At 40.9% G+C, this 25292-nt stretch overlaps 1 protein-coding gene across 2 annotated transcripts; it reads left to right on the plus strand.

Annotated features, from left to right (window-relative positions):
* Positions 1-915: 915 nt before the first annotated feature.
* Gp6 (glycoprotein VI platelet) lies at positions 916-23201 on the plus strand. 2 transcript variants are annotated; one of them, XM_075942400.1, is made up of 9 exons: positions 916-1270; positions 4468-4739; positions 6082-6126; positions 10530-10565; positions 10660-10917; positions 12134-12421; positions 16766-16819; positions 18124-18174; positions 19710-23201. In XM_075942400.1, the coding sequence occupies exons 2-9, from the start codon at positions 4706-4708 to the stop codon at positions 19880-19882; spliced, it is 939 nt and encodes a 312-aa protein (XP_075798515.1). In that variant the 5' UTR covers positions 916-1270; positions 4468-4705; the 3' UTR covers positions 19883-23201. The 2 variants fall into 2 exon arrangements, with proteins under 2 accessions (XP_075798515.1, XP_075798522.1); XM_075942407.1 differs by having other exon boundaries at positions 21228-23201.
* Positions 23202-25292: the final 2091 nt, after the last annotated feature.

Below are 25292 nucleotides of genomic sequence, written 5' to 3' on the forward strand. Positions count from 1 at the left end.
ACATGCACCAATACCACACAACACAAAAACATAGCACACACACACACACACACACACACACAAATGCCACTATTTTACAATGAAGACATATACTGGGTCAACACACCCATAAACAAAGAAGTGCCAAGAATTTCCAGTATCTGGGGTTGGTGGTATTAGAAAAAGGGGAAGATAGACTCAGTTAGAAGAACATAGTCTTCTTTGAAGGAACTAACCCTCAATTTCAGACTTCCAGTAAAGTTAAGTTTAGATCATGCAGTCTACGGCAAGTTCACAGACTGATGTGCCCTCAGATTGGCAGACCTTAGAAGGCTGGATGGCCCTGGAGTGTATGGGGGAGGTACAGCGACCCTCATTCTGCTGGAAGAGAAGAAGCTTGTGTGTTACTATTTGTTTCAACAATAATGATAACAACAATAAATAATAATAATAATAGGGTATATGTGTGTATGGACATATTTGCGCCAAGGTCCATATGTGGAGGTCAAAGGGAAACTTGATGGAGTTGGTTCTTTCTGTCCAACTTTAAATTGGTTCTGCAGATCAAACCCAGGTTCTTGGGTTTGCATGACAAGTGCCCTTACCCACTGAGCTAGGGATTGGATGCAGGTCACCTGGCTTGGCAGCAAACACTTTTACCTACTGAATCATCGGTCAGCCTCCAGCGTGTATCAGTTCTTAAATGAAATTTAACATCAAGTGAAGTAGACTTAACAGTTCGGATTACCAGGAGGTAATTCTCTCCTGAGTACATGAGCTGTGTTTAGCATACTGGTGTGCCATTTCATTCAACCATTTCAACCATGGGTTGCACATGCAATGGTGGTCCTATAAGATTATAATAGAGCTGAGACATCCCTATTGACTACTGAAATTAGTCATTGTAATTTGGTGACTCAGTGTATTCTCATTTTAATAGATCTACTGCACTGGTGATCACACAATAGTATAGCATGTACCCTTACTTTGTATAGTTAGAACAATTTTTTGTGGTAATCCATCATCTCCGGCTCTTATAAACTTTCTGCCCCCTCTTCCATGATGGTTTCTGAGCCTTTGGAGGAAGGGATGTGATATAGCTAATTTTTTTTTTACTTTAAAAATTACATTGCAACACAATGGATTTCATGATATCTTTATACAAATGTATCATATACTTTGCTCATATTTACCTTCATTACTTTCTCTAGCCATCTCTTACTGGCCCCATTCCTGCTCCAAATGGTTTCCCTTCAACTTTCGTGTGATTGTATATTGAAGACAGTCTTATGTAAGTACATTAAGGGTGCATACAGAGTGATGGCCAATTATTGCTTACAGTAAAGATATTTGCCAGAAGCAAAGACCTATATTTTGAGACCTGTATTTTGTTTATGCCATCTTAAATTCACAAGTAAGATATTCACCTTTGCAGGGCAAGTTCCAGACCTAGGGCTTTGTGGGAGCCTAGCCAGTTTGGATGTTCACCTTCCTAGACCAGGATGGAGGGGGGAGGACTTTGGACTTTCCACAGGGCAGGGAACCCTGACTGCTCTTCAGACTGGAGAGGGAGGGGGAGAGGAGTGGGGGGAGGGGGAGAGGAGTGGGGGAAGAGGGAGAGGAGTGGGGGGAGAGGGAGAGGAGTGGGAGGCTGGGAGGAGGCGGAAATTTTTTTTTTCAATAAAAAAAAAGAACACTGGCCACAGAATCAAAAAAAAAAAAAAAAAAAAAGAAATTAACCTAGTGAGACCTGCAGGCCCCAGGCTTTAGAAGCAATTAGCATTTCCTTTGTTAGTTCACAGTCACAGACCTCAGTATTTCCTTATCAGCTAGGGATGTCTCCAGACCTAAATTCTGGCATCCTACCACGCCTCCCCCTTGCCTGTTTGCTATATAACAGCTCCTGAGGAATAATAAAATGGGCATCTTGATGAGAAAGCAAGACTTGCTGTCATTTCTCATGTCTCTTGTTCCCTCCATTCCCTTCTCTTCCCGGTTTGTCAGGAACCCCAGTTCATGTCCCACTTGTCTGGACAGGTATTTGGATATAATCTGTCTGGTTATTCTTGGTAAAGTTGCAGAGCATACTGTGTTAGAAGTAGATAAATGTCCTGCAGATGTATAAGGAGAGGATAAACTCCTAGCATCCAAAGGACAGATGAATGATTTTTACACTACTGTGCAGTTTATAATACAACATATGGGGCTGAAGGTGTGATTCAGTGGTAGATAATCTGCATAGAATTTCCAGTGAAGGGCTCAGAGTGTGGCTCAGTGATAGAGCTCCTGCTCTAGAATCCCCCAGTAAGGGGTGGGGACATGAGTCAGTGGAAGAACACCTGCCTAGAATTCCCCAGTGAGGGGCTTGGGGTGTGGCTCAGTGGTAGAACTGCTGCCCTAGAATCTCCCAGTGAGGGGCTGGGGTGTGGCTCAGTGGTAGAGCTCCTGCCTAGGACCCCCCAGTGAGGGGCTGGGACATGGCTCAGTGGTAGAGCTCCTGCCTAGGACCCCCCAGTGAGGGGCTGGGGACATGGCTCAGGGGTAGACCATTTGCCTAGAATCCCTAGTGAAGGGTGTAGCTGTGACTCAGTGGTAGAACACTGGTCTAGAATTCACAAGTGAGGGTCTGATGATGTGGGTATGTTGTAGAGTGGAGTACCTGTTTAGTATCTGCCAAAGAGATACCACAGATGTGGCTCAACGTTAGCAAGCTTTGCTTAAACCTACCAGTAAGGGATGAGGCTGTGGCTCAATGGTTAGAACACTTACCTAATCCATGAAAGGCCTTGGTTCAGTTTGTAACATTGCAAAAAATTAATAGAAAAAAATCTTTCAAGACTCATTTTTGATGTATAAGTGGCAAGGTCACCACCAAAGGTGTGCTATGGTTAGAGTGTTATGGCTTCAGCTCCAGGCCCTGCCATGTGTTGACAAGATTCAAGAAGCAGATGCCAAGGCAAACCTTTTCCGACAGAGCTTGCACCACATTGTACTCTCTCCAGCAGGCACACCGGCTCCAACACCACCACATCTTCACAGTATTTGCTGGTTTTCATTTCTTATCACATATTCTGTAGTAATTTCATACATGAATACAACATATTAGATCATATCTATCCCCTCTCCTAGAACCCTACCACACAGCCCTCCCAACTTCACGCTTCTCCTTTCTCCTTCTTCTCTTCTTAAGATTTATTTTTAATTTATGTGTGCATATGCCACATGTGTGCAGGTACCTGCAGAGGCCATAGAAGGGTGTCAGATTCCACAGAGCTACAGTTATAGGTGGTTGTTAGCCACCCAGTGTAAATGTCTAGATGTGAATTGGGTCCACTGGAAGAGTGGCAAGTACTCTTGATCATGGTCATGTCTTCAGCCACTTTCTCTCCTCCTCCTCTTTCACTTCTTCCCTTCCTCTTCTTTTTATAATTTCCTAAATCAAATTAGTGCTGCCCATGCACAGAGAGTTGCAGGGCCATCCCCTGAAACATGGACAACCTACAATGGTCAAACCACTGAAGAAAGATGACTTTCCCTCCATCAGCAACCATTACCTGCCAAAAGCTCATTGATTAGGGCTGAGATAATTTTTAAAAAATTAATTATGTGTTTGTATGTGAGTTTGCACACATTAGTGTAATTGGCTGTAGACTCCAGAAGAGGGCATTGGAGTCCCTGGAGCTGGGGTTACAGGAAACCCACTGTGGATGCTGAAAGGTGAGGTCCTTTGGGGGAATAGCAAGTGCTGTGCTTTTAACTGCTAAGCAGTCTCTCCACCCTCCAGGAATGAGGTATTTTTCACCTTTTGGAGTATAATGATCTTAGTAGGAACATATGTTTGGAGAGCACAATAAAGTAACTACCTACATGGCCACTCCATTAGGAGGGAAGGTTTTTTTATTGTAAGCAAGATATAGAGAATATCCAGAGTAGAGAGGGAAAGAAACAGACTGGACATGGCAAGGGTTATGGAAGTGGGAATAGCAGAAGATGGCAGAGGTAGCAAGAGATAGTGGGGGGCTGGGGAGAAATCTTGCTGTTATATAGAGAACAAATGGCTATACAGGAGAAGGGAAGCCTGGAAAGGTGAGAAGGTCCCGTATGCCAGTGTGGGGCGTTTGAAATGTATACTAGGTACTTGTGAATAGGGACTGACTGTAGGAGTCTGGAGGCCAGCATGGGCTTTGATACGCAACCATAGGCATATACCAGCAGAGAGCCATATCTCCCTTGTGTCAGAGGTAAGGGAGATGACTCCTTTTGCAAGACTGGAGCTGTTTCACAAGTTCCTGAGGAATGCTGGCTTTTATATAGCTACCTTCTATAGTATAGCTCAAGCTGGGCCAAGAGAGTCATACTGCCCAGCCCTCTGGAATTTGGGGAATTGGAGTGTCCTTTAAACCAGACAGTATGAAGTTTGGACCAGCCTTTCCCCAGTGACTACTAGGAATTTTATGGGAGTCTAGGACATGCATCATGTTCCTGCAGGCAGACAGATGGCTGACATACAGCTGGCGAGAGGAGATAAGTGGTGGCTTCAAGAGCTAACGTGCAAGTCATTCTACTGAGGAGATGGCCCTGTCTTGATGACTCTCAATTAGGAAAGCCGAGGCTTGTAGAATCAGGAAGGAGGGAATTCTTCGCCCCCATCACATCCTGTGCCTATGTTTCAGGCATCTACAACTTCCCTGCTGGGCCACATGGCTCAGGACCAGACTGTAGAACCATGTCTCCAGTCTTACCTGCTTTCTTCTATCTTGGTGAGTCCTGAGGGTTGACCTGGGAAGTACTGTGAAACCGTCTCTGTGTACACAGGAATGAAAACCATCTTATCAGTGGTGAATCTCAGAACAAGAATGGGAGGCTATGAGGTTCCATTTGTTGGAAGGAAGAACAGAGATGTGATGCATTTGGGTTAATTGTTTCGATTTGCTTTGGCTTGGCCAGGACACTTGAACAGGTGTTTCAGGCCTTGCCACACTTACCACCTTTATACCAGCAACACGAGGGCTGTTTTCTTTCCTCCCTTCCTCCTCCTCTAGCCACTTAAAAGTCATTAATCATTTATTTATTTGCTTATTCAGGTGTGTGTGTGTGTGTGTGTGTTCTTGTGTACCATGGAGGTTAGAGGGCATCTTATTTCCTTCCATCATGTTATGTCTTGGGGAATCAAACTCAGGCCATCTATTTTGGTGGCAAGCATCCTTACTTATTGAGTCACCTCATTGGCCCTCTTTTTTTCTTTCCTCTTCATAGCTTTCTTTTCTTTCTTCTTGCCTTTTAAAACTTTACAAGTCATTTCTTTTTCACTTGCTTCTTTTCTCCCCCTCTTCTTCCTCATTCTGTTTTTTCTCTTTATTTCACATTTATTTGTTCCCATGTGGGCTTGATAACATTTGGGCTAGTTCACAATTCTAATCTGTCTGTATGTGCTTTGATAGCAGAGCACATTAGAATCTTTGCCAAATGACACACGGTGGAGCATGTGTTTTTCTTGCCCACTCTTTACCACGCGGGTACTTTCAGGTTGCATCATTACTTCCTTATTTTATTAGAAGAACTTCATGGCCTAAAGAGGTAGAGTAGACAGAGGACTGTTGAGTTCTTGGGAATAAGAGGAATCCTCTGAATACAAGCAATCTGTCACTCACTCTTTAATACAATAATGCAATGCTTATTATGGGTTAGACATTATTCTGTGACGTCTTCTTCTTCCCTCTTTGTTTTTTTTAAAAATATAACTCAATTAATGCCCCATAGCTGAATGAGGCAGGGACAGTAATTGACCTCACTTTATAAGTAAATAAACTAAAACTTCAGAAGGTTAAGCACTTTGTGACATAGCAGGGATTCAAATATAAACCAAGGAGTTTTGCTGCTATCTCTACATTTATTTTCCAACATGAAAGACCAATTTGATGGTTTATTCTGCTTATGAAAATAATTTATATGTTTTATAACAATTTAAATATCATGCATGTGACTCTGTTTCTGGACTTTGCTCAGTCACGGGTCTTTCTTTCCTTATACTCATGCCACACTCTTATTTTAAAATTTAATTTATCTCCACACTTTAAAATGCTTATATTCTTCCTTTTGTAGGTGGGAGGAGAGACCTGTCTGTTCCTTTTTTCATTGTCATAAAAGGTAAATATACTTACAGTGAAAGAAAATGATGTTTTGATAAATGTCCACACATAAAATAGCTAACTTAAGCTAATTAACATATGCATTGCATATATGCTAATTTTTGTTTTTAGGATATTTATTATTTTGTTTTTACATCCCAACCAAAGTTTCCCCTTCCTCTTCTCCTCCTAGTTCCTCCCCCAACTCCTCTTTCTCTCCCCCATCTACTCCTCTTCCTCTGTTTCTCTTCAGATACGGGTGGACCTCCCATGGATATCAGTCAGCCACGGTATACTAAGTTGCAGTGAGACTAGTTACCTCCTCTTCTACTAAGGCTGAATGAGGCAATTTGGTTGGAGGAATGGGTGCCAAAAGCAGGCCACAGAGTCAGAGACAGCCTCTGCTACCCCTGTTAGGAGTCTTACAAGAAGATCGCATATATTCTAATTTCTAAAATGATGAGAACATTAAAAAATTCAGAATAAAATACTACATGTTGCTACCTCTCAGCACTGAAAATACCTGTTGCAGAGTCCATGCTGGCATTTGGCTGTTCTCATCCTGCTCTCTACCCTAACCTTCTCCAGCTTATTAACTTCCTCCCAGGTTCTCATCCCTATATAACCCTTCCATTTCAGCCCTGTGCCCTGTTGGTGATCTCTTGGTCTCTTCTCTCATCCTCTCTCTGTCCTTTCAACACACAGCCTCTTTTCTCACAGCCCAGTTCATTTTACTGGTCATATTCAGTCTACTGCTTTCCTCTCCCTGCTCTGGAAGCTTCCAGATGGTTTGGGCTGTACTCTCTCCCTCACATCTACAATAAAAACCTTCCTCTCAACCATAAAATATGTTATTAATAACAAACGAACCATACACAGAGAGCATGTGGCAGCACACACAAGACCTGACAGGGTCAAGCCAGGCAGAGTCCCACTCCAATCAAGAAGTTATTTATAAGTGATGTCCACTGACAAAGGGAAAATCAGTTTTCTCTAATGGAGTGTTTACTGGGTACATTATACTCCATATTTCAGGGTAGGTTCATGCTCTGGAGTAAATATGAACCCCATGTTTTTGTATTATTTTTGACTAATTGCCTTTTGTTTGTTTGTTTGACTTTTTTTTTTTAAAGCAAGACAGAACATAAAGTTGAGAGGACAGGGAGGTGAGGAGGATTTTGGAGGAATTAGTGGAGGGCAAACATGATCAAAATACACTGTATGAAAATTATTTTATTATAAAAAGTTACAGTCCCCTAACACACACACACAGAGAGAGAAAGAGAGAGAGAGAGAGAGAGAGAGAGAGAGAGAGAGAGAGAAAGAGAAAGAGAGAGAGAAAGAGAGAGAGAGAAAGAGGAGAGAAATTAACCAGACACACAGACTACACAACTCAATGAACTTCTGTATAGTTAGTGTAGACATTCAGAACAGAAGCTGTGGAACTCAACATTGGATTTTACACTTTCACAATCAAATACATTTTTATGCTCTTGTCTTCGTTAGGTTAGGGTTTTATTTCTGTGAAGAGACACCATGACCAGGGCTACTCTTATAAAGTAAAGCATTTAACTGGAGAGGCTTACAGTTCAGAGACTTAGTCCATTATTGTCATGGCAGGAAGCGTGGTGGTGTCCAGGCAGACATGAGAGTTCTACATCTGGATCCTCAGGCAGCAGAAAGAGAATGCCACAGTGGGTGTGGCTTGAGCATCTGAAACTTTACAGCCCACTCCTAGTGACACACTTCTTCCAAAAAAGGCCACACTTTTTAATAGTGTCTCTCCCTATGGGCTTATGGGAGTCAGTTTTACTTAAACATCACACCATTTATCGATCACCCAAAACAAAAAAATCCATGACAGAATTAGAACTGGAAAAACAACAGAATTTACATCCTCTTTCCTGACTCATATCCATCAGCTGCATCCAGTTCTTCTTTATTCCCCAATATTCAGCCTTTCTCCCTCTCTTTTCTTCATGTTATATTGTACCCACATATATATTTGTTTACACATACACATATTGATTCAATGCCTCATACCTTGTATTCTAAGTCATCCATTTTCCTGTAAATGTTTTAATTACATTTTTCTTTAGAGTGGAATAATATTCCATAAAATATTGTTGTTATTGTAGTTACTACCCTGTTCAATATAGCTCTTGAATTTGTCTGTCTGACCGAAATTACTCCTCCTCTGATTACAATCTTCCCCAGTCCCTACCCCACCACCTATAACCACCATTCCATTTTCTTTGCTTTTATGAGTTTCCAAGTGCATCTTCTTTCCTGCTAAACTCTTCTGCTAGCATTTGGATCTGTTTACTACTAGATGTGAGGTCATGGGTGAGATACTGTAGGCTGATTACAAAACAGAATTGGAAGATGGTGGCTGTGAATCTAGACATCCAAATCTCCATCTTCATCAAGGAAATCAACATTTGTTTACAGTATGTATAGAGTTAAATTTTTTACAGATATGAAAATATGAAAAGGAAAAGCTAAAGGAGCCAAGAGCATGTGTATTGGGGGAATGATGGGATGAGTCTCGACAGGATGGGGAGAAATCCTTGTTTTGACTTAAAATATATTTTAAGATTTATTTTTTTACTTTTCATGTATGTATATTTATCCATATGTATATATGTGCACTCATGGAAGCCTAGAGAGGGTGTTGGATCCCCTGGACTTAAGTGAGCCACTACACAGTGGTGCTGAGATCCAGTCCTAGCTGCCTTGAAAGAGCAGCAAGTGCTCTTAACCTCTAAGCAATTTCTCCAGCTCCTTGGCTCAAAATTTTTTATTTAAAAAATACACATAATTATGTTAAGTGAAATAACTCAGACAAAGGAGTGAAAATACGGTGTTGTGGGATATTTGTACACTGTGTGAGGATGCATTGCTGTGATTGGTGTAATAAAGAGTTGAATGGCCAATAGCGAGGCCAGAGAAGATAGGTGGAATTTTCTGGGAGAGAGAGGAAGAGGAGGAGGAATCTAGGTGCATGGGTTGTGACAGCAAGATGCCAGGGAGATACTGAAGAGGTTGGACATATGGAACAGAATAGAGGTACCCAAGCCATGTGAAAGAACATAGGTTAATAAAAGCAGGTTAATTTAAGTTAGAAGAGCTAGTGGGACAATCCTAAACTAATGGCCAAGCATTTCTAATTAATAATAAATCTCTGTGCCATTATTTTTAGACTGGTGGTTTGATGAAAAAGTATTGCTACAATATAGTGTTTTCTCTCATATGGGGAACTTAGATTTAAAATTTTGTGTGTGGTGTGTGTGTGAGTGTGTCTGTGTGTGATTGTTATGTAGGTTTTAAAACCAGAGAGAGGATCATGAGAGAGTAGAAAGAGATCTTAAGGGATATGGAAAATAGAGAGGACAATGGAATTTACATATTAAGAAACTGGGAGGGGGCGGGACTGAAGGAAGGACTGTGGGAGGGGAGTGAATGAGTGAAGAGAACATAGTATATGTATGAAGATGCCACACTGTAACCCATTATTTTGTATGCTAGACTAAAATTAATTAAATATTGTTAGTGACATTTAGTACATTGAAGTTACGGTGCAGTCAGCACTTCTGTCTTCTTCCATGACATTCTTTCCACTCCCGAAGAAACTCTGCACTTATTGAACACGGACCCACTTCTATCCTCCAACATAAGCGCTGGGCTGCACCTATTGCTTTACCTTTTCTGAACACTTCACATAAGTGATACCGCAAACATTTCTTCAACTTTCAAAGAATGAGTTACTTGAGAATTTTGTGTGATGTGTTTAGATCACATTCACTTCCCCCATAATCCACTACTTTTCACTATTCACACAACTTTTCTTTGTGCGTGTATTTTTAAATTTAAACCTCTCAAGTAATTTGTGCTGTCCATGTAGTCTTGGGTATGTGGGCTTCCACTGGATCACAATCAAATTATGGGGCGGTAGCACACCCTTAAAGAAAACGAACTCTCTCTCCTAGTAGCTATCAAATGCCAATAACTCACTGTTGGGACTTCATGCTCACCATTCCTCTCCTGACTGGGATTTGGTTTTGAGAGCCAGCCTTTTCCAGCTGAATGATATGCAGCAGTATCTTCTGAAATAGTAAAGCAATTATGATCTGGGTGTGTAGGTCAGTTGAGTGACTTGCCTAGCATCGGTGAGAGCCTGGGTTCTATCCCCAGTACCACACAAAACCAGGTGTGGTGATGTATGAATGCCTACAATCCCAGCACTCACGGGATGGAGGCAGTGGGATCAGAAATTCAAGACCATCCTCTGTTACAGACCAAGTCTGAGGCCAGCCTAGGTTGCGTACATCAACACAAATGTGAGATAATTATGATACAAGTTAATGCACATGCATAGCTCTCCACTCAAGGGAGTCTCTAGTCTCTGGTTCTTTTTCTCAGGGCTGTGTGTACTGCAAGTGATGCAAGCCCAGAGCGGTGAGTACATCTTCCCAGTACCCCCATGCCTCCCCAGGATTCAACTAGTAAGAGATCATTGATGCTAACCTAGAGGCTGTGCTTCCCTCCCAAGGCCCATTCCCTAAGCCTTCACTCTGGGCTGAGCCCAGTTCCCTGGTGGCCCTGAAGCAGTCAGTCACTCTGAGGTGCCAGGGGCCTCCGGTTGTGGATTTATATCGCCTGGAGAAACTGAAATCTCAGAAATATGAAGATCAAAACTTTCTCTTCATTAAGAGCATGCAAATAAGCCACGCTGGACGCTACCGCTGCTCATATCAGAATGGGAGTCACTGGTCTCCCCCAAGCGACCACCTTGAGCTAATAGCTACAGGTAACTGGAGGGAGGGATGGGGTGTTGTTGGTCTTGTGGCTCCAGTTCTGGACTTGGAGAGGGTGAAAGTGAGGCATGTGGGTGCTAGATGGTAAACCCTAAATTCCCTGGTGCTAGTGTTAGAATGAGACAAACGAGTCTTGGTCTTGCTTAGTATATTCAGTGAATATAGGGGTGGTGTCTCCAGAACAGTCATCAGTCAAGACAAGTTTCATTTTAATGTGATGCAAGAAATTAAAAAATCATTCTTGGATAATTTCATGCCTGCAAACAATGAACTATAAATCATGCCCATCGCCTACGCCACACCTTCAACACTATGCCATTTCTCCTAACACATCCCTTCCCAACTTCATGTTTTCCCCTTAAAATAAAACTCACTAAGTCTAGTTAGAGCTGCCTATCTTTGCATGGGTATGGGGACATCCCTGGAAAAGATTTTTCTTCCCCCAACAGCTGTCAGCTGCTGGCAACTCCTCAGTTAGGAAGGCCCTCTCCCTTCCAATATTAAAATACTGGCTTGATCTTGTATAGGTGTTCATAGCTGCTGTGAGATCATATTTTATAAATCTTCTCCATGCTTTTAATTTTTTCCTGCTCCCTCTTCCTCAGTGTTTCTTGAGTCTTAGAAGGCATGTGCATTAAGTCTTCTGTGTAGGCCTGAGCTAGATTGTCATGTAGTCTCAGAGTTTTTTTTAAATATTATTTTTAAAATAATCTTTTTTTTTATTTTACATACCAATTCCAGTTCCCTCTCCCTCTCCTCCTCCTGCTCCCTTTACCTTACCTTTTCCCATTCCCCATCTTCTCCTCAGAGAGGGTGAGGCATCCCATGGGGAACCAACAAAGTCTGTCACGTCACTTGAGGCAGAATGAAGCTGGCCCCACCCCCGAATCTAGGCTGCGCAAGCCATTCCTCCAAAGGGAATGGGCTCCAAAAAGCCAGTTCGTGCACTAGGGATAGATACTGGTTCCATTGCCAGTGGCCCTGCAAACTGCCCAAGAAAGGATGCCTTAACTGCGCTTCCCCTGTAATCAGACTGAGACCTAACCTAATTATCATCATAGAATCTTCATCCAGTAACTAATGGAAGCAGGTGCAGAGATCCTCAGCTAAGCACTGGGCCCAGTTCTTGTATTTGCAGAGTTTTAAGCACCTACAGAGTCATCTCCTCCTCGTGCTTCCTGTCTTTAACACAGTTTTCTCTCTTTCCAGGCGTTTATGGTAAGCCCTCCCTCTCAGCTTATCCGAGCTCAGCAGTTCCTCCAGGCAGGGACGTGACTCTGCAGTGCCGGACAAAATATGGTTTTGATCAATTTGCTCTACACAAAGACCAGGATACTGGGCTTTATAAGAAACATGAGAGATGGTACCACCGGGCTAATTTCTCCATCATCAAAGTGACTGCTGCTCACAGCGGGATTTACCGGTGTTACTGCTTTTCCAGCTCATCTCCATACCTGTGGTCAGCCCCCAGTGACCCCCTGGTGCTTGTGGTTACAGGTAAGTAGGTCCAAACCCAAGATTCTTTTCTCTAGTATTTGTAAACCCTTGTGGAAATTTCGAGGGAGTCAGAGGTTTGGCCAACGAGAGCCTCCAGCTCCAGTCAGCTTTGGAGGTGTATGAGTGTCTTACAGCTGCTGTAACAAATCACAACAGACTCTCGCTGGCTCACTGTAATGTAAATTTATTGCCTTAGCATTGTGAAGGTCTCAAGTCTGTGAAAGGTCTCACGGTTATAAAATAAAGCTGTCAATTATTGCAGTTACAGTTGCATCAGGTACTTACACGGCCATCAACAGAGGGATGAATAAAGATATTAAATGTAGTTCTTAAACAAAGGGATATTTTTTAGCCATTAGGACAGATGTCACATGTTTTCTCTCGTTTGTGAGTCATAGATTTTATATAGATACATAAGGTATGGTTTCCTAGTCTGGTAGGAGTCTGTGGACAGCTTCAGATGTGTAAATCTCCACCAGTGTACCCTACGAAATTGTACTAGGATATACTTACTTAAGCCTGACCATATCTTCAGAATGGTAGAGTCACTGAATCTCTGCTTACTTGTTACTGAAAGTGACAGTTATCTGCAGCTATAGTATATATAGTGTGTGCGGTCATATGCTCACAAGGGAGCCAGTACTCAATACAGCTCAACTGCTCACACTCATAAACCTGCCCGTCCTGGGATGATGGGAGAGAGGATGAGGAACTACTGATTGGAGGATCATATGCATATGAGGCCTTTGTGAAAGGTATTGTTTCCCTGATTTCTTCCTCAGACAATTTGACATTTGTATATAAGAAAGCTACTGATTTTTTTAGTTACTCTTGTATTCAGCCACATTGCTGAAAATATTTATCAGTTGTAGCAGTTATATGGTGGAACATTAGGGTCATGTATGTGTGCTATTATATCATTTGCAAATAAAGATACTCTAACATTAAAAAAAAATCTTATTTCTACGTGCAACAGGAAAGCTGAAGCAAAACTATCTAGGGCAGTGGTTCTCAACCTGTGCGTCATGATTCTTTATGGAGGTTGAATGACTCTTCCACAAGGGTTGCTAAGACCGTCATAAAACCTACATATTCACATTACAATTCAGAACAGTAGCAAAATCACAGTTACGAAGTAGCCCTGAAAATAATGGTTGGGGGTCACCACAACCATTATTAAACTGGATTAAAGGGTAACAGCGTTAGGAAGTTTGAGAACCACTAATCTAGGATAAGCAAGGGGACTAATGGGAGGGATGAGAAAGTGGAGGGAAGCAGGGCAGGGAAAATCTGTTCAAAGTACATTATATACATACATATATACATACATATGCATTTTCATATAAATACACAAAATAGCCGTACATAATCTAGTATAATAAAGAAACAGTTAAGGACAACAAAAAGTTACAAAGGTCTGTGGTATATAAAAAAATCAAATTAAATAAAATGAAATGCATTGTTGAAATTTTAGTGGCAAAATCCCTTTTGTTTATTTTTTGGGAGCACTTTGGGTCTGTTAGCCTTAAATTGATTTGGACTAGCGGGTCACTCTTCGGTGACAAAAACCTGAGAGAGAGGACTGAAGATAGAGAAGACGAAGTTTGGGACTGGAAGTCTTGCACATGCTGTGACTTATGCCAAGCAAACCTTTTAGGAAACTCACTTAGATACTATTTTCAGGGGAGAAATGGGACAGAGAGAGCAGAAGCTATCATGCAATGAGATGAAAGTCAGCATGGGGCTGACCAAGCACTGTTACACAAAGGGAACACAGTGTCTCAAGATCATGCCAGAGTGAGCACACAGTGGCCTTATGACTGACAACTCCAGTTGTCTCAGTGGGGAAAGGCCAAGTTTCTAGGAACCAGAACTTTTGACTCTTTTAAGGTCCTGGCCCCCAGTCCGGAGCAAGGACAAAGAACTAAGTTACTTTTGTCCTTTCTTCAGGGCATCTGAAAAAGCCCTGGGTCCATACTGCTCTCTACATTTTGTCATTGTGTCAAGTTGCCTGGGAAAAATTTACAGGAAGAACGATTCATTTTTGTTTATAGTGTCAGAGACTTCACCCGTATTCCTGGGGTCATGGTAAGGCAGAAGAACTTCAAGGCAGAAAGATGTAGTAGAGCAAGGTCATTGAGCTTGTAGCAGTCAGGAAGGAAAATGACCATAGGAAGGGACTAAGTCAAGCTATACTCTCCAAAGACATACACCCTCAGTGACTGACTTCACATTCTCCCACTACCCAATAGCACATTCAGAATTTGAATCCATCGGTGGGTTAATCCATTGGTAGTGTTGGATCTTGATGTGGGATACCCCTCTGTATGCTGTGAATATCTGTTACTCCCATTGGTTGGTAAATAAAGCTGCTTTGGCCTATGGCAAGACAGGACAGAGCCAGGTGGAAAATCCAAGCAGAGAGGCAGGGAGAAGAAGGGCGGAGTCTGAGAGACACCAGCCTCTGAGGAAGCACGACATGTAAAATATAAGGTAGCAAGCCACCAACCATGTGGCCAAACATAGATAAACATTATGCGTTAATTTAAGTTGTAAGAGCTAGTTAATAACAAGTCTGAACTAATAGGCCTAATAGTTTGTAATTAATATTAAGCCTCAGGAACTGGCAGGTGGGAAAGAAACCTCCAGTTATAGGATGCTTTTTGATGTAATAGTCTCTGGAAATATTCTTATAGACACACCTAGAGGTGTGTGTTCCTAGTTTCTTAGGTATCTCTCAATCTAAATAAGTTGATAGACAAGAGGTATCATACACTTATTTTAAAAATATAATAGTATAAATAAAATCTGAAGGTTTTTCCTCTTTGATTCTCCAAACCACAACTAATCATTAGATTTTCTTCTTTAGCAATTTTACTGTCTGTGGAAATAATAAGCCTGAGTTAAAATGATTAGTTCACCAAGAAAAAGAGATATAAACATATCAAAGATTATGAGACAGATTACCAAGGTGACTCATATGACATAGGGTCTTCTAGACATGATATGGAAGCTGCACCAATGAAATTTCGACAGTATGGTTGCCCAAACAAAACAAGCATAATGGCAGCTCCAGCTGATGTTGCTAACTGGGTGAAATCTCACAGGGCCCCCCACTAGATGACGAGGTATAGGTAATCAGTGGCTCCTAAGAGAGGGAGAATTTGTCTTCTCTGGGGACAAACCTCATGATAGGTTATTCAATATTAAGTAGAAAGCCCTAAACACATATGTACATATGAGCAACATTAAAGGTACTTATTAGGTTATATGTTATATACACACAATAATGAAGAAGAGGTCATGAATTTGAGATGGAGAAGGGGAGACATGAGGTGAGCTGGAGAGAGGAAAGTGTGGGGGTGGTGGAAATGATATAAACACAGAACCTATGTATGAAATTCTCAAAAAATTAAGAAATCAGTGAACATGTAACAATATAGCAAGAATTATTTTACATTCATAAATTGCTGAGTTTTTACTTTTGCTTTAATTTTTATAGTACTTTATTTTTTTCTCCTTTAAAAATTTTATGTTTTAAACTTATGACCTTATGTATCCCAGACTGGTTTGAACTTACTATGTAGTGGAGGATAACCTTGAACTTCTGAGTACTGAGTTACAGGCCTCAGCTACTATGTTTGGTTTATGTGGTACTGGGGATGGAGCACAGGGCTTTGTGCATAAGAAAGCTATTCCAACTGCGTTGCACCTTCAGTCTACATTTTGACTTTTCAGTTTTTATTTTTCAATAGAATAAAGACAAGAAAGCATTATTAAAGAACTGAAATCCTGAATAGTTATAGATTATAAATATGATTTAAAATAATGAAAAGAATGTATCTCTGCTAGGGCACATACTCAGCTTGCACAAGGCACCCAGGTTCACTTCCAAGTACAAAAAATGTATGAATGAATAAATACAAGGAAAAGGACTATCTTATGCTGTTCTAATAATCAGAATACTGTATGTTGTTTTAAGTGTTTACCTCCTCTCTCATTGCATACTCCCTCTCACCTGTGATTCCTAATGCATTTCCAAAACTTTACCCATGGTTCATGTTTCCACATATAATTCCTGGGGACAAGTACCAATCAAGTGACAAATGACAAGTGAGGGGATAGGTGACAAGGGTCCATGGAAGACAAAGGTAAGAAAGCAACTGTACAATGTACCAGGGGAACAGAGCAAGCATGCTTTTCAATCAGTCAACAGTGGGAGCTTCTTCATACTCATTTGCTACATGAGAAAAATCAAGTCACAGAAATGTCTCGTTGTTTGTTCAGAATTCACAGTTAACAAACTTACAGGGTACTGACTTCTCTTCTTTTCTGATTTCTCAGGACCCTCTGCCACTCCCAGTCAGGTACCCACAGAGGTACCATCTCCCACAACAGGTGAGTTCAGTAGTTTCTGGTGTCTGGGGAAAGAAGTTCTATAATGAAGGTGCCCTCAAATGTAGTCCCCATCCTAAGAGTTTTATACTCACAGGCTTAATAGGTTCAGGAAACATTTTTGTTTAAACAATAGGCAATCTCATGTACAGATAATGGATTTAGGATAGGAGCATCCTGAACAAGAGGTGAATAACTGGTTCTCTTATGACACCTCTGTAAAACAGAGATACAATTCACATTCCATGTCCCCACTAAGATGGTTATAACTATACAAACACAAACTAACTAGACAATCAACCTATCAACCAACCAATCAACCAACAAGCTAAACAGTCAACAACCAACCAAACAAACAAACAACTAGCCAATCAACCAACAAACAAACCAGATAAACAATCAAGACATGTGTTGGAAAGATTTAGATAGTTCTACAGTACTGGGGGGTTGTCAAATAAAGCATATAATTTGAAAATTAGTCTTATAGTCTCTCAGAAGTTAAATAGAATTATTCCGTGACCCAGTGATTCTGAAATTCTTGGAGTGGTACTAAAAAATTTGAAAACTTATTTGTTTTAGTTACTTTTTTATTGCCATGATAAGACAGCACGACCAAGGTAACTTATAGAAGAGTTTACTTGGCCTTACAGTTTCAAGGGATGAGTAAGTCTATGACCAACATTGTGAGGGAGCATGACAATAGATAGGCAGGCATGGTGCTGCAACTGTAACTGAGAGCTTGCATTTTGATCTACAAGTATGTGGGAGACAGGGGAGAGAGAGAGAGAGAGAGAGAGAGAGAGAGAGAGAGAGAGAGAGAGAGAGAGAGAGAGAGAGAGAGAGAGAGAGAGAGAAACTGAAAACAGGTGTGGGCTTTTGAAGCCTTAAAGCCCACCCCAAGTGATATACCTCCAGCCACGAGGCCATCCATACCTGTTAAACTTTCCCAGTTTCCTCAAATGGGGAACAGACATTCAAATATATGAATCTGTGGAGGGAGCATTATCATTCAAACAGTTTCACTTATGTTCACACAAACTCTTACACTTGAATGCTTATAACTGCATCATTTATACAAGCCCCAAAGTGGAAGCAAGTTAAATGCCTATCTGTTGAGATATGGTCCAATTCTATGAAGTCTTTGGGTACTAACAATGGCTGTGTAATCTCAGTAGTAGGGCAATGCATGTTAGATGAGAGAACTTTAGAGAACTCAGTTATCTCAGAAGGGGTCTGGAGAGTGGGGCCACTTGGGATGAACTGTTATTATTCTATTTCCTTATAACATTCCTGCTTATAACTCTTAGAATCCCCCAGGAGATCTTCCATCTTACCCTCAACCAAGGTATCTACAGCTGGTAAGTAGGCATTTAAAGCTTAATGCAAAAGGAACATGAGGATGGGTTTTTGTTTCCCACCAGCAGAATCTATAGACATTTTTCTTTGATTCAGAATTTTATGTAGCTAGTCTAACCTTAAGCCCACTACCTGGCAGAGGATGACCTTGAACTTCTGTTTCTCTTGCTTTCAACCCTTGAGTCCTGGGAGTAAAGGCATGTGTCATTACTCTTCGTTTATGTGGTGCTGCTTATGAAACTCAGGGCTGAATGTGTGCTAGGCAAAACACTTAACCAGTGGAGTTATCTTTCTGACCCCCATATATATTTTTATTTTTTTGTGGCAGAGTCCCACCATGTAACCCTGACTTCAAAGTTGCTATGTGGACCAGGGTGGCTCCAGATTCACAGATTTATAGGCCTCTGCTTCTTAAGAGCTGGGATTAAAGATGGGCACTACCACACCAGGCCCACATTTATGTTTTATATACACATTATACATAGCCTAAAGGCGATTTTACATAATACTTTTTAATCTAAAAATTGTATATACAGTATATTATGATCATGCTCTTTTGTCTCCCCAATTCCTCTGGGTTTTGATTGCAATCTGTCCTATGAAGATTAGGTATGTATTTTCCTCACTTGTGGCATCATGTCAGTGCTTGGAAATGCCAAATTTTGTAGTATTTCATATTTTGGATTTCCAGATTAGCAATGCTGAACCTGTACTATTATGTATAAGTCAACCCATTGTATTATAGTATCGATTCCACTTGATAGATGATAAAATCGACTCACAGATGTTGAGATACTTTTTGGAGGTTTCTTATATAATAAGTGCTGTACAGGGAAGTCAAATCTGGGCAGCCTGACTCTATGGTTTATGTTCTTGTTAAATGTCATGGATTTCTGCCTCACAAGCACATGAGAACACATGTTTATATCCAACAGCGGCAATGCTTCCACTTCTTTATACTCGGCCCTTTCTTCATTCTTAAAGAAGTCTATGAATATCACTGTCTCTCCAGAGGAGTGAAGTCCTCCATTTGGTAAATGGTCCTGTCTATACCCACTTCACTTGTATCCCATCTCTTCATTTAGAGATTTTTCCCTGTACATGGAATATGTAGATCTGTTATCTCAGGACCTGATGCATAAAACATCAAGGGAAGTAGAATATTAGCATATAGAATTCAGAAATGACCAAGAAGGTTAAATGGGAAGGGTGAAAATTTCCTAATAGTCAAGTAAGGACATTCCCACTCTCCCTATTCTCTTAGAGTTTTCTTCTCTTATAAGCCACCAATATAACCAGGTGTTGATTGTCTGAGGAGGGATCATACTGGGATTCTAGGAAGGGATTGATGAGAACATCACTCGATAGAGAACTGGGCTTCTTCAGTTCTGACTCTTGATGGGGGATGGAAGGACCCTATGGGAATGTGATGAACATCATAGCTGATGGAAGATAATAGAATCTCAATAAGGGATATGGAGTTAGACCTGGAGAAGAGCCTTTTTAGCATCATTTTCAACTTTCTTCTTTTGTTTAGGGTTTTCCCACCAGCACTATGGCAATGGGAATCTGGTTCGGATATGCCTTGGTGCCATGATTATAATATTCCTGGTGGGGCTTCTGGCAGAGGATTGGCACAGTCGGAGGAAACATCCACCACCCAGAATCAGAGCTGTGCAAAGACCACTCCCACCCCTCCCACTGGCCTAGAAATAACATGACTTGTAGGATAGAGGTTGATCAGATGTTCATAACCATGGACACCACCATTAGAACCTCAGACATGGATATAATCAAAAATGGGGAGGTTTTATATAGAATGTGTATGGAGAATGACTCAGTTAACAAGGTAGGATGGAGGGACATACACCTTCTTGGTGTTCAATCAAACAGTTGAGCCAATGTCTTCTTTGCTCTAAGAATTTGTTATGTTATGGGAAAATCTAGGGAAGGTCTATCTTTTTTTATATCTTGCACATTGTAGACCTCATAATAGACCTTTGTAATGGCATTTCTTCAACCTTATCTAACATGGCTTCTAGATTGATTTATCTATCTTATACAACTGACCCATTCCATCCTTTATATATCCAGTGTTCTCTGGCAGTCTGTGTTCCTCTATGGTAGTCAATAGATTTAGCCTTTACCCTAATCTCATCTTAAGTCAGAGTTGGATAAATCTTTTACATTTTAGAATGGAAACCTGTTCTCCAGAAAGTAGACTAGCATGTTACTTTTCATTAATATATAATAATCTATATGATTTCCTTTTGTTTATAGCAGATATATTTCAAGACTCTAAATGGATACCTAAAAGTACCAAATCCTGTACACATCATGTTTTTCCTATATATATTACTACATTCTGAGACCATTAAATAAGAGGTGTGTGATCAGGATCTCTGTGACAGTTGATCTGTTAAACAATATGGCTATGACATTCTCATGAGAAGCCAGGCAGTGAATACACCTCCCAAAGTTTGATTAACCCTGGAATGTGATGGTGTAGGATGGCATGCGAGTGTATCCTGCTACACACAATTTAAATAGTATCATTTGTCTATTTTTAGAATTTCTCCACTTAATATTTTCAACCTAAGGTTGATCACATGTGATGGAAACCATATAAAGCAAAACCATACATCAGGAGACACTCCCTCCAACAACAACAGCATCAACAAAATAAACCACGTCTATGGCTCCCTTCATATTAGAAAGAGTCCTAACCTTATCTGAAAGGCTAGAATAGTTAAATCCAGAGAGACTGGAAATAATTATTTCTGGAAGCTGAGAAGGGTAGTGGAAGGGAATGCTGGGATTACTACTTGATGAGTTTAGGACAATAAATTTTTAGTATCATTGTTTTGGAATTAGAGGTGATGGTTTCCTCACATTGTCAGTGTGCTAAGAGCCATGAAATGGTTCACTTAAAAATCCAGTAAGGCAGCTGAGCAAAGTAGGGAGCGTCTAAAATCCTAGTACTTGGGAGGAGAGGTAGGAAGCCCTTGAGTTCAAGACCAGCTTGCACTAATATGAGTCCCTGTCTCTGAAACAGATGCAGTCTTGTGACCTCAGACAACCATAATGCACTGCGTATTAAAAGAGCACAGAATGATTTTAAATGTTGTCAACATAAAAGATATATTATTAAATGTACATATGTATACCTCATAAAATGTGAATTTTTTATGTTTGTCAAATGTTGATTTAGAAAGGGAATAATTTATATTATATGACTTATACACCCAAAAATATTAAAAGAAAAATCTTTCTCTTTGTGGGGTTATATTGGAAATGTTTACCACTTGGCTGTTATCAAGTCCTGACATCCAGCTAATAGCTGGTACCTTCCTGGAAACTGAAACTTTTATTTTGTTGGTATTTTCAGTCTTCAGATTATAGTATTATTCAGATTATGCTACTTAGGGACAATGGAAAGGGTGTCTGGCTAGTTATTAACGGATACACACACACACACACACACACACACACACACACACACACACACATATATATATATGGAAAACTTTTGGGCTTGTTTGCATATTTATTTTGTGGTGTTTTAGTTGAAACTTGAGACTTCCCACATGTTAGGCACATATTCTACCACTGAATTATGGCTTTCTGCCCTAGAATTGTTAAAGTAGGTTGATCTATATATTTATAATAAGATAAATTGATGAGAACACATCTTTTATGGGGTTTATTCTGTTAGTAAGGAGAATTAAGGACAGAAAAATCCTTAAAAATTAGCTTCTAAAAGAGTTTTGAAAAAAGATTTGTTTTAAAATCAAGTGTTGTGTCTCATAGATGCCCAAGGTTAGGGCTTCAGTCATTCCCACCTGAGTAGCCAGTCCCTCCACCTATAGGCAGGAAGTTGACCTGGCTCAAGCAGCTTCTGAGGGCCATGTCTGGGTCCGTGGTCCAGCTACAGCTGGGGTCTGTGTGGCTGTCTGTGTCACATCAGGAGGCCTTAGGAACCATGCAAGATGAAATCAGAGGGCCATGTTGACATGGCTATGCCCCTTGCAGGCTCTGGGAAGGCTGGACTTGCCTCTCATTGGACACTACAGCAAGAGAGTTGGTCCCTGCATGCTGGAGAGATGGCCCCGCCATCATCACAGCAAGGATAAACCAACCCTGAGGGCATGTACATAGGGGAACTGTCTCTACCCCCTCTCCTAAGGCAGGTTGCCCCAGGGGTCTAGATTGACCATGTTGGCTACCATCGAAGTCCATAGCTGGGCTGTGGGTTGACCCATCTTAGCATCTACACCATCTAGTACCTAGTACCTGCTGGAACTGATGAAGGAATTGACTGCTTCTGTGGAACAATACCAACAAGATCTCCAAGACTCATGGCTGTAGCAGGATATCCCAGAGGAGTTCCCGAGAAGACCAAGTGATGATGGTGTACTTATGTGGAACAATTGTATTCTTTAAATTATATTTTAAATAAACTCTGATTGGTCAGTAGCCAGCTAGGAAGTATAGGCGGGACAACCAGACAGGAAATAGAGGTGGATCAATGAGAATTCTGGGAAGAGGAAAGCTTGGTGTGCAGTTGTGAGCTGGCTACAGAAGAAGCAAGATGTGACTGTCTCGCTGAAAAAGGTACCAAGCCATGTGGCTAGCATAGACAAGAATAATGGACTAATATAAGCTTTAAGAGTTAATAAGAAGCCTGAGCTAATGGGGCAATCAGTTTATAGTTAATATAGACCTCTGTTTGATTTCTTTGGGACTTAATGACTGCAGGAACTGGGTAACAACAGTGTACCAGAAACCAGAGGCCTTGAACCTGACCAGTGACTCATTGTAATTACCATTTGCCAGTAAATTCTGATGGGACAAAGAGGTATACAGTATGGCACACTGAAACCTCCATTGCTACCAGGAGGAATGGAGAGGTATTGGAGAAGCAGGAAAGGAAAAGCAAAGAGGTTTTTCTGTTGGTGTGGTTTTGTTTTGTTTTGCTTTTGTTCACTTGATTGCTTACTTTGATTTGTTTCCTTTGATGGGGGCATAGTGGGGATGATGGGAGGATAGAGGGGAACTGGGAAGTGAGCAGAATTGGGGTTCATGATGTGAAACTTCCAAAGAATCAATAAAGAAGTTAAAAATGAAAAAAAATATTTTAGGGGTCTTGGAAAAAATCTTCCTGAATATAGTCTGGCAAAGTTCTTTCTTAGCTGATTCTGATGTTTTAATAAAATATGTACTTAAAGACTTAAGAAAATCAAGTGTGTCTCTTTGTGAGTCTGTGCACATGTGTGCAGTGTCTACAGAGGCCAGAAGAGAGAGTAAGATACTCTGGAGCTAATGTTCATGCAGTTGTGAGCTACCTGATGTCCGTGTTGGGAACTGAACTTGGGTCTTTTGGAAGAGCAGCACTTGCTCTTAAGTGCTCAGCCATCTCTCTAACCCTCTTTCCAGGACAGACAAAAATCTTAATATTATTTTTCTCAAGGGAAAGGACTTATCAATGGAGAAGAGTTCTAATGCAAACACTCGTTCTTACATCACACACCCACTTGTACTTAAAAAAGATTATATGCCAACTTTAAAGTATCCAAATAACTGTTATGATAACAAGTAAATATTACAATACAACAAAACTGTAGGTAATCTTGAGTGGAACCACTGGTGCTACAGGCATTTAGAGATTAATAGTCAAGTTACCAAATTACAACACAGTAATTCAGCCACTCAGTCTGGGGATCCCATCTTCACAAATAAAAGAATCAGTAAAGAAAGTGAAGAGGAGTTAAAAAGAGATTATTATTACCTCAGATCATCCCAAGACCAAGTTCTCAGCCCAAAGGAGATTTATTTGCCCCAGAGGGACAGATGGCAGGGAATAAGAGACAAAGACAGGAGACAGAGGACAAAAGGAAAGGGGAAGAAAAAAAAAGAGAGGAGTGGGGGTATCTGTTTCCCTGGGATTAATGACTGCCTCTGGATAGAGAGGAGACAGCCGTGGGCCATCAGCAAATGTTTTTTTTTTTAAAGTTATAAGGTGAAACCCTATGTTAAGATGAGGTGTTTAATTGGACATGTGTGTTCTTCTTAAGGTCTTCCTTTTTACCTAGCTTCCCTGGGGCTGAGGACTGTAATCTTGTTATCCTTTGCTTTACATCTATGTTTGTCTTTCTGGGTCTGGGTTACCTCACTTGGGATTTTTTTTTCTAGTTCCATCCATTTGCCTGAAAATTTCAAGAGATCAAGGCAACTCTTGCTAAAGGAAGCATTTAATTAGGAGCTTACTTATAGTGTGAAGGGCTTAGTCCATTATCATTATGACAGAGACGATGGTACTGCAAAGAAAGTTAAGTGTTGGAGTATTACCTGAGATCTTTACATTCTGATCCAGAGAGAGAGAGAGGGGGGGGAGAGAGAGAGAGAGAGAGAGAGAGAGAGAGAGAGAGAGAGAGAGAGAGAGAGAGAGAGGAGAGACCCTAGGCTTTATGTGAGCTTTTGAAACCTCAAAGCCCACCCCAATTGACACTTCCTCCAACAAAGCTACCCCTCTTAATCCTTCAAATCCTTTCAAATAGTTTCACTCCCTAGTGACTAAACATTTAAATATATGAATGAGCCTGTGGGGGCCATCCCCCAAGAGTGGTATCAGTAGATCTTGAGATAGATCAATTCTTAGGTTTTTAAGGAAACTCCACACTGATTTCTGTAGTGTTTGTACCAGTTTGCACTCACACCAGCAATGAACAAATGTTCCCTTACTCTGCATCCTCACCAGCAATGAACAATTGTCCCCTTCCCCTGCATCCTTACCAGAACCTCCTGTCTTTTGTTTTATTGATCTTGGCCATTCTGACTGGGATGAAGTGAAATCTCAAAGTAGTGTAATTTGCAATTTCCTGATGGCTTAGGATGCTGAACATTTCTTTAAAGTGTTTCTCAGCCATCTCTGTTTTATCTGTTGAAAACTGTTTGGGTCAGTACCCCCTTTTCTAACTGGGTTATTTATTTTCTTTAGCTCTTTATTCTAGGTATGAACACTTATGTAATTGGCGAGATCTTTTCACACTCCGTAGCCTACTGTTTTGCCTGAATAATAGTGTCGTTTGCTGCACAGTAGCTTTTTGGCTTTGTGAAGTCA

This window comes from Microtus pennsylvanicus, chromosome 1 (assembly GCF_037038515.1).
Source record: "Microtus pennsylvanicus isolate mMicPen1 chromosome 1, mMicPen1.hap1, whole genome shotgun sequence".
NCBI classification, from domain to species: domain Eukaryota; kingdom Metazoa; phylum Chordata; class Mammalia; order Rodentia; family Cricetidae; genus Microtus; species Microtus pennsylvanicus.

What these genes read in the sequence shown, in the direction of transcription:
- Gp6 (XM_075942400.1), top strand. Translation starts at nt 4,706, where the DNA reads ATGTCTCCAGTCTTACCTGCTTTCTTCTATCTTG. An exon ending in ACCTGCTTTCTTCTATCTTG is followed by an intron (nt 4,740 to 6,081) that starts GTGAGTCCTGAG and finishes TTCCTTTTGTAG; the next exon opens with GTGGGAGGAGAGACCTGTCT. An exon ending in CCTTGAGCTAATAGCTACAG is followed by an intron (nt 10,918 to 12,133) that starts GTAACTGGAGGG and finishes CTCTCTTTCCAG; the next exon opens with GCGTTTATGGTAAGCCCTCC.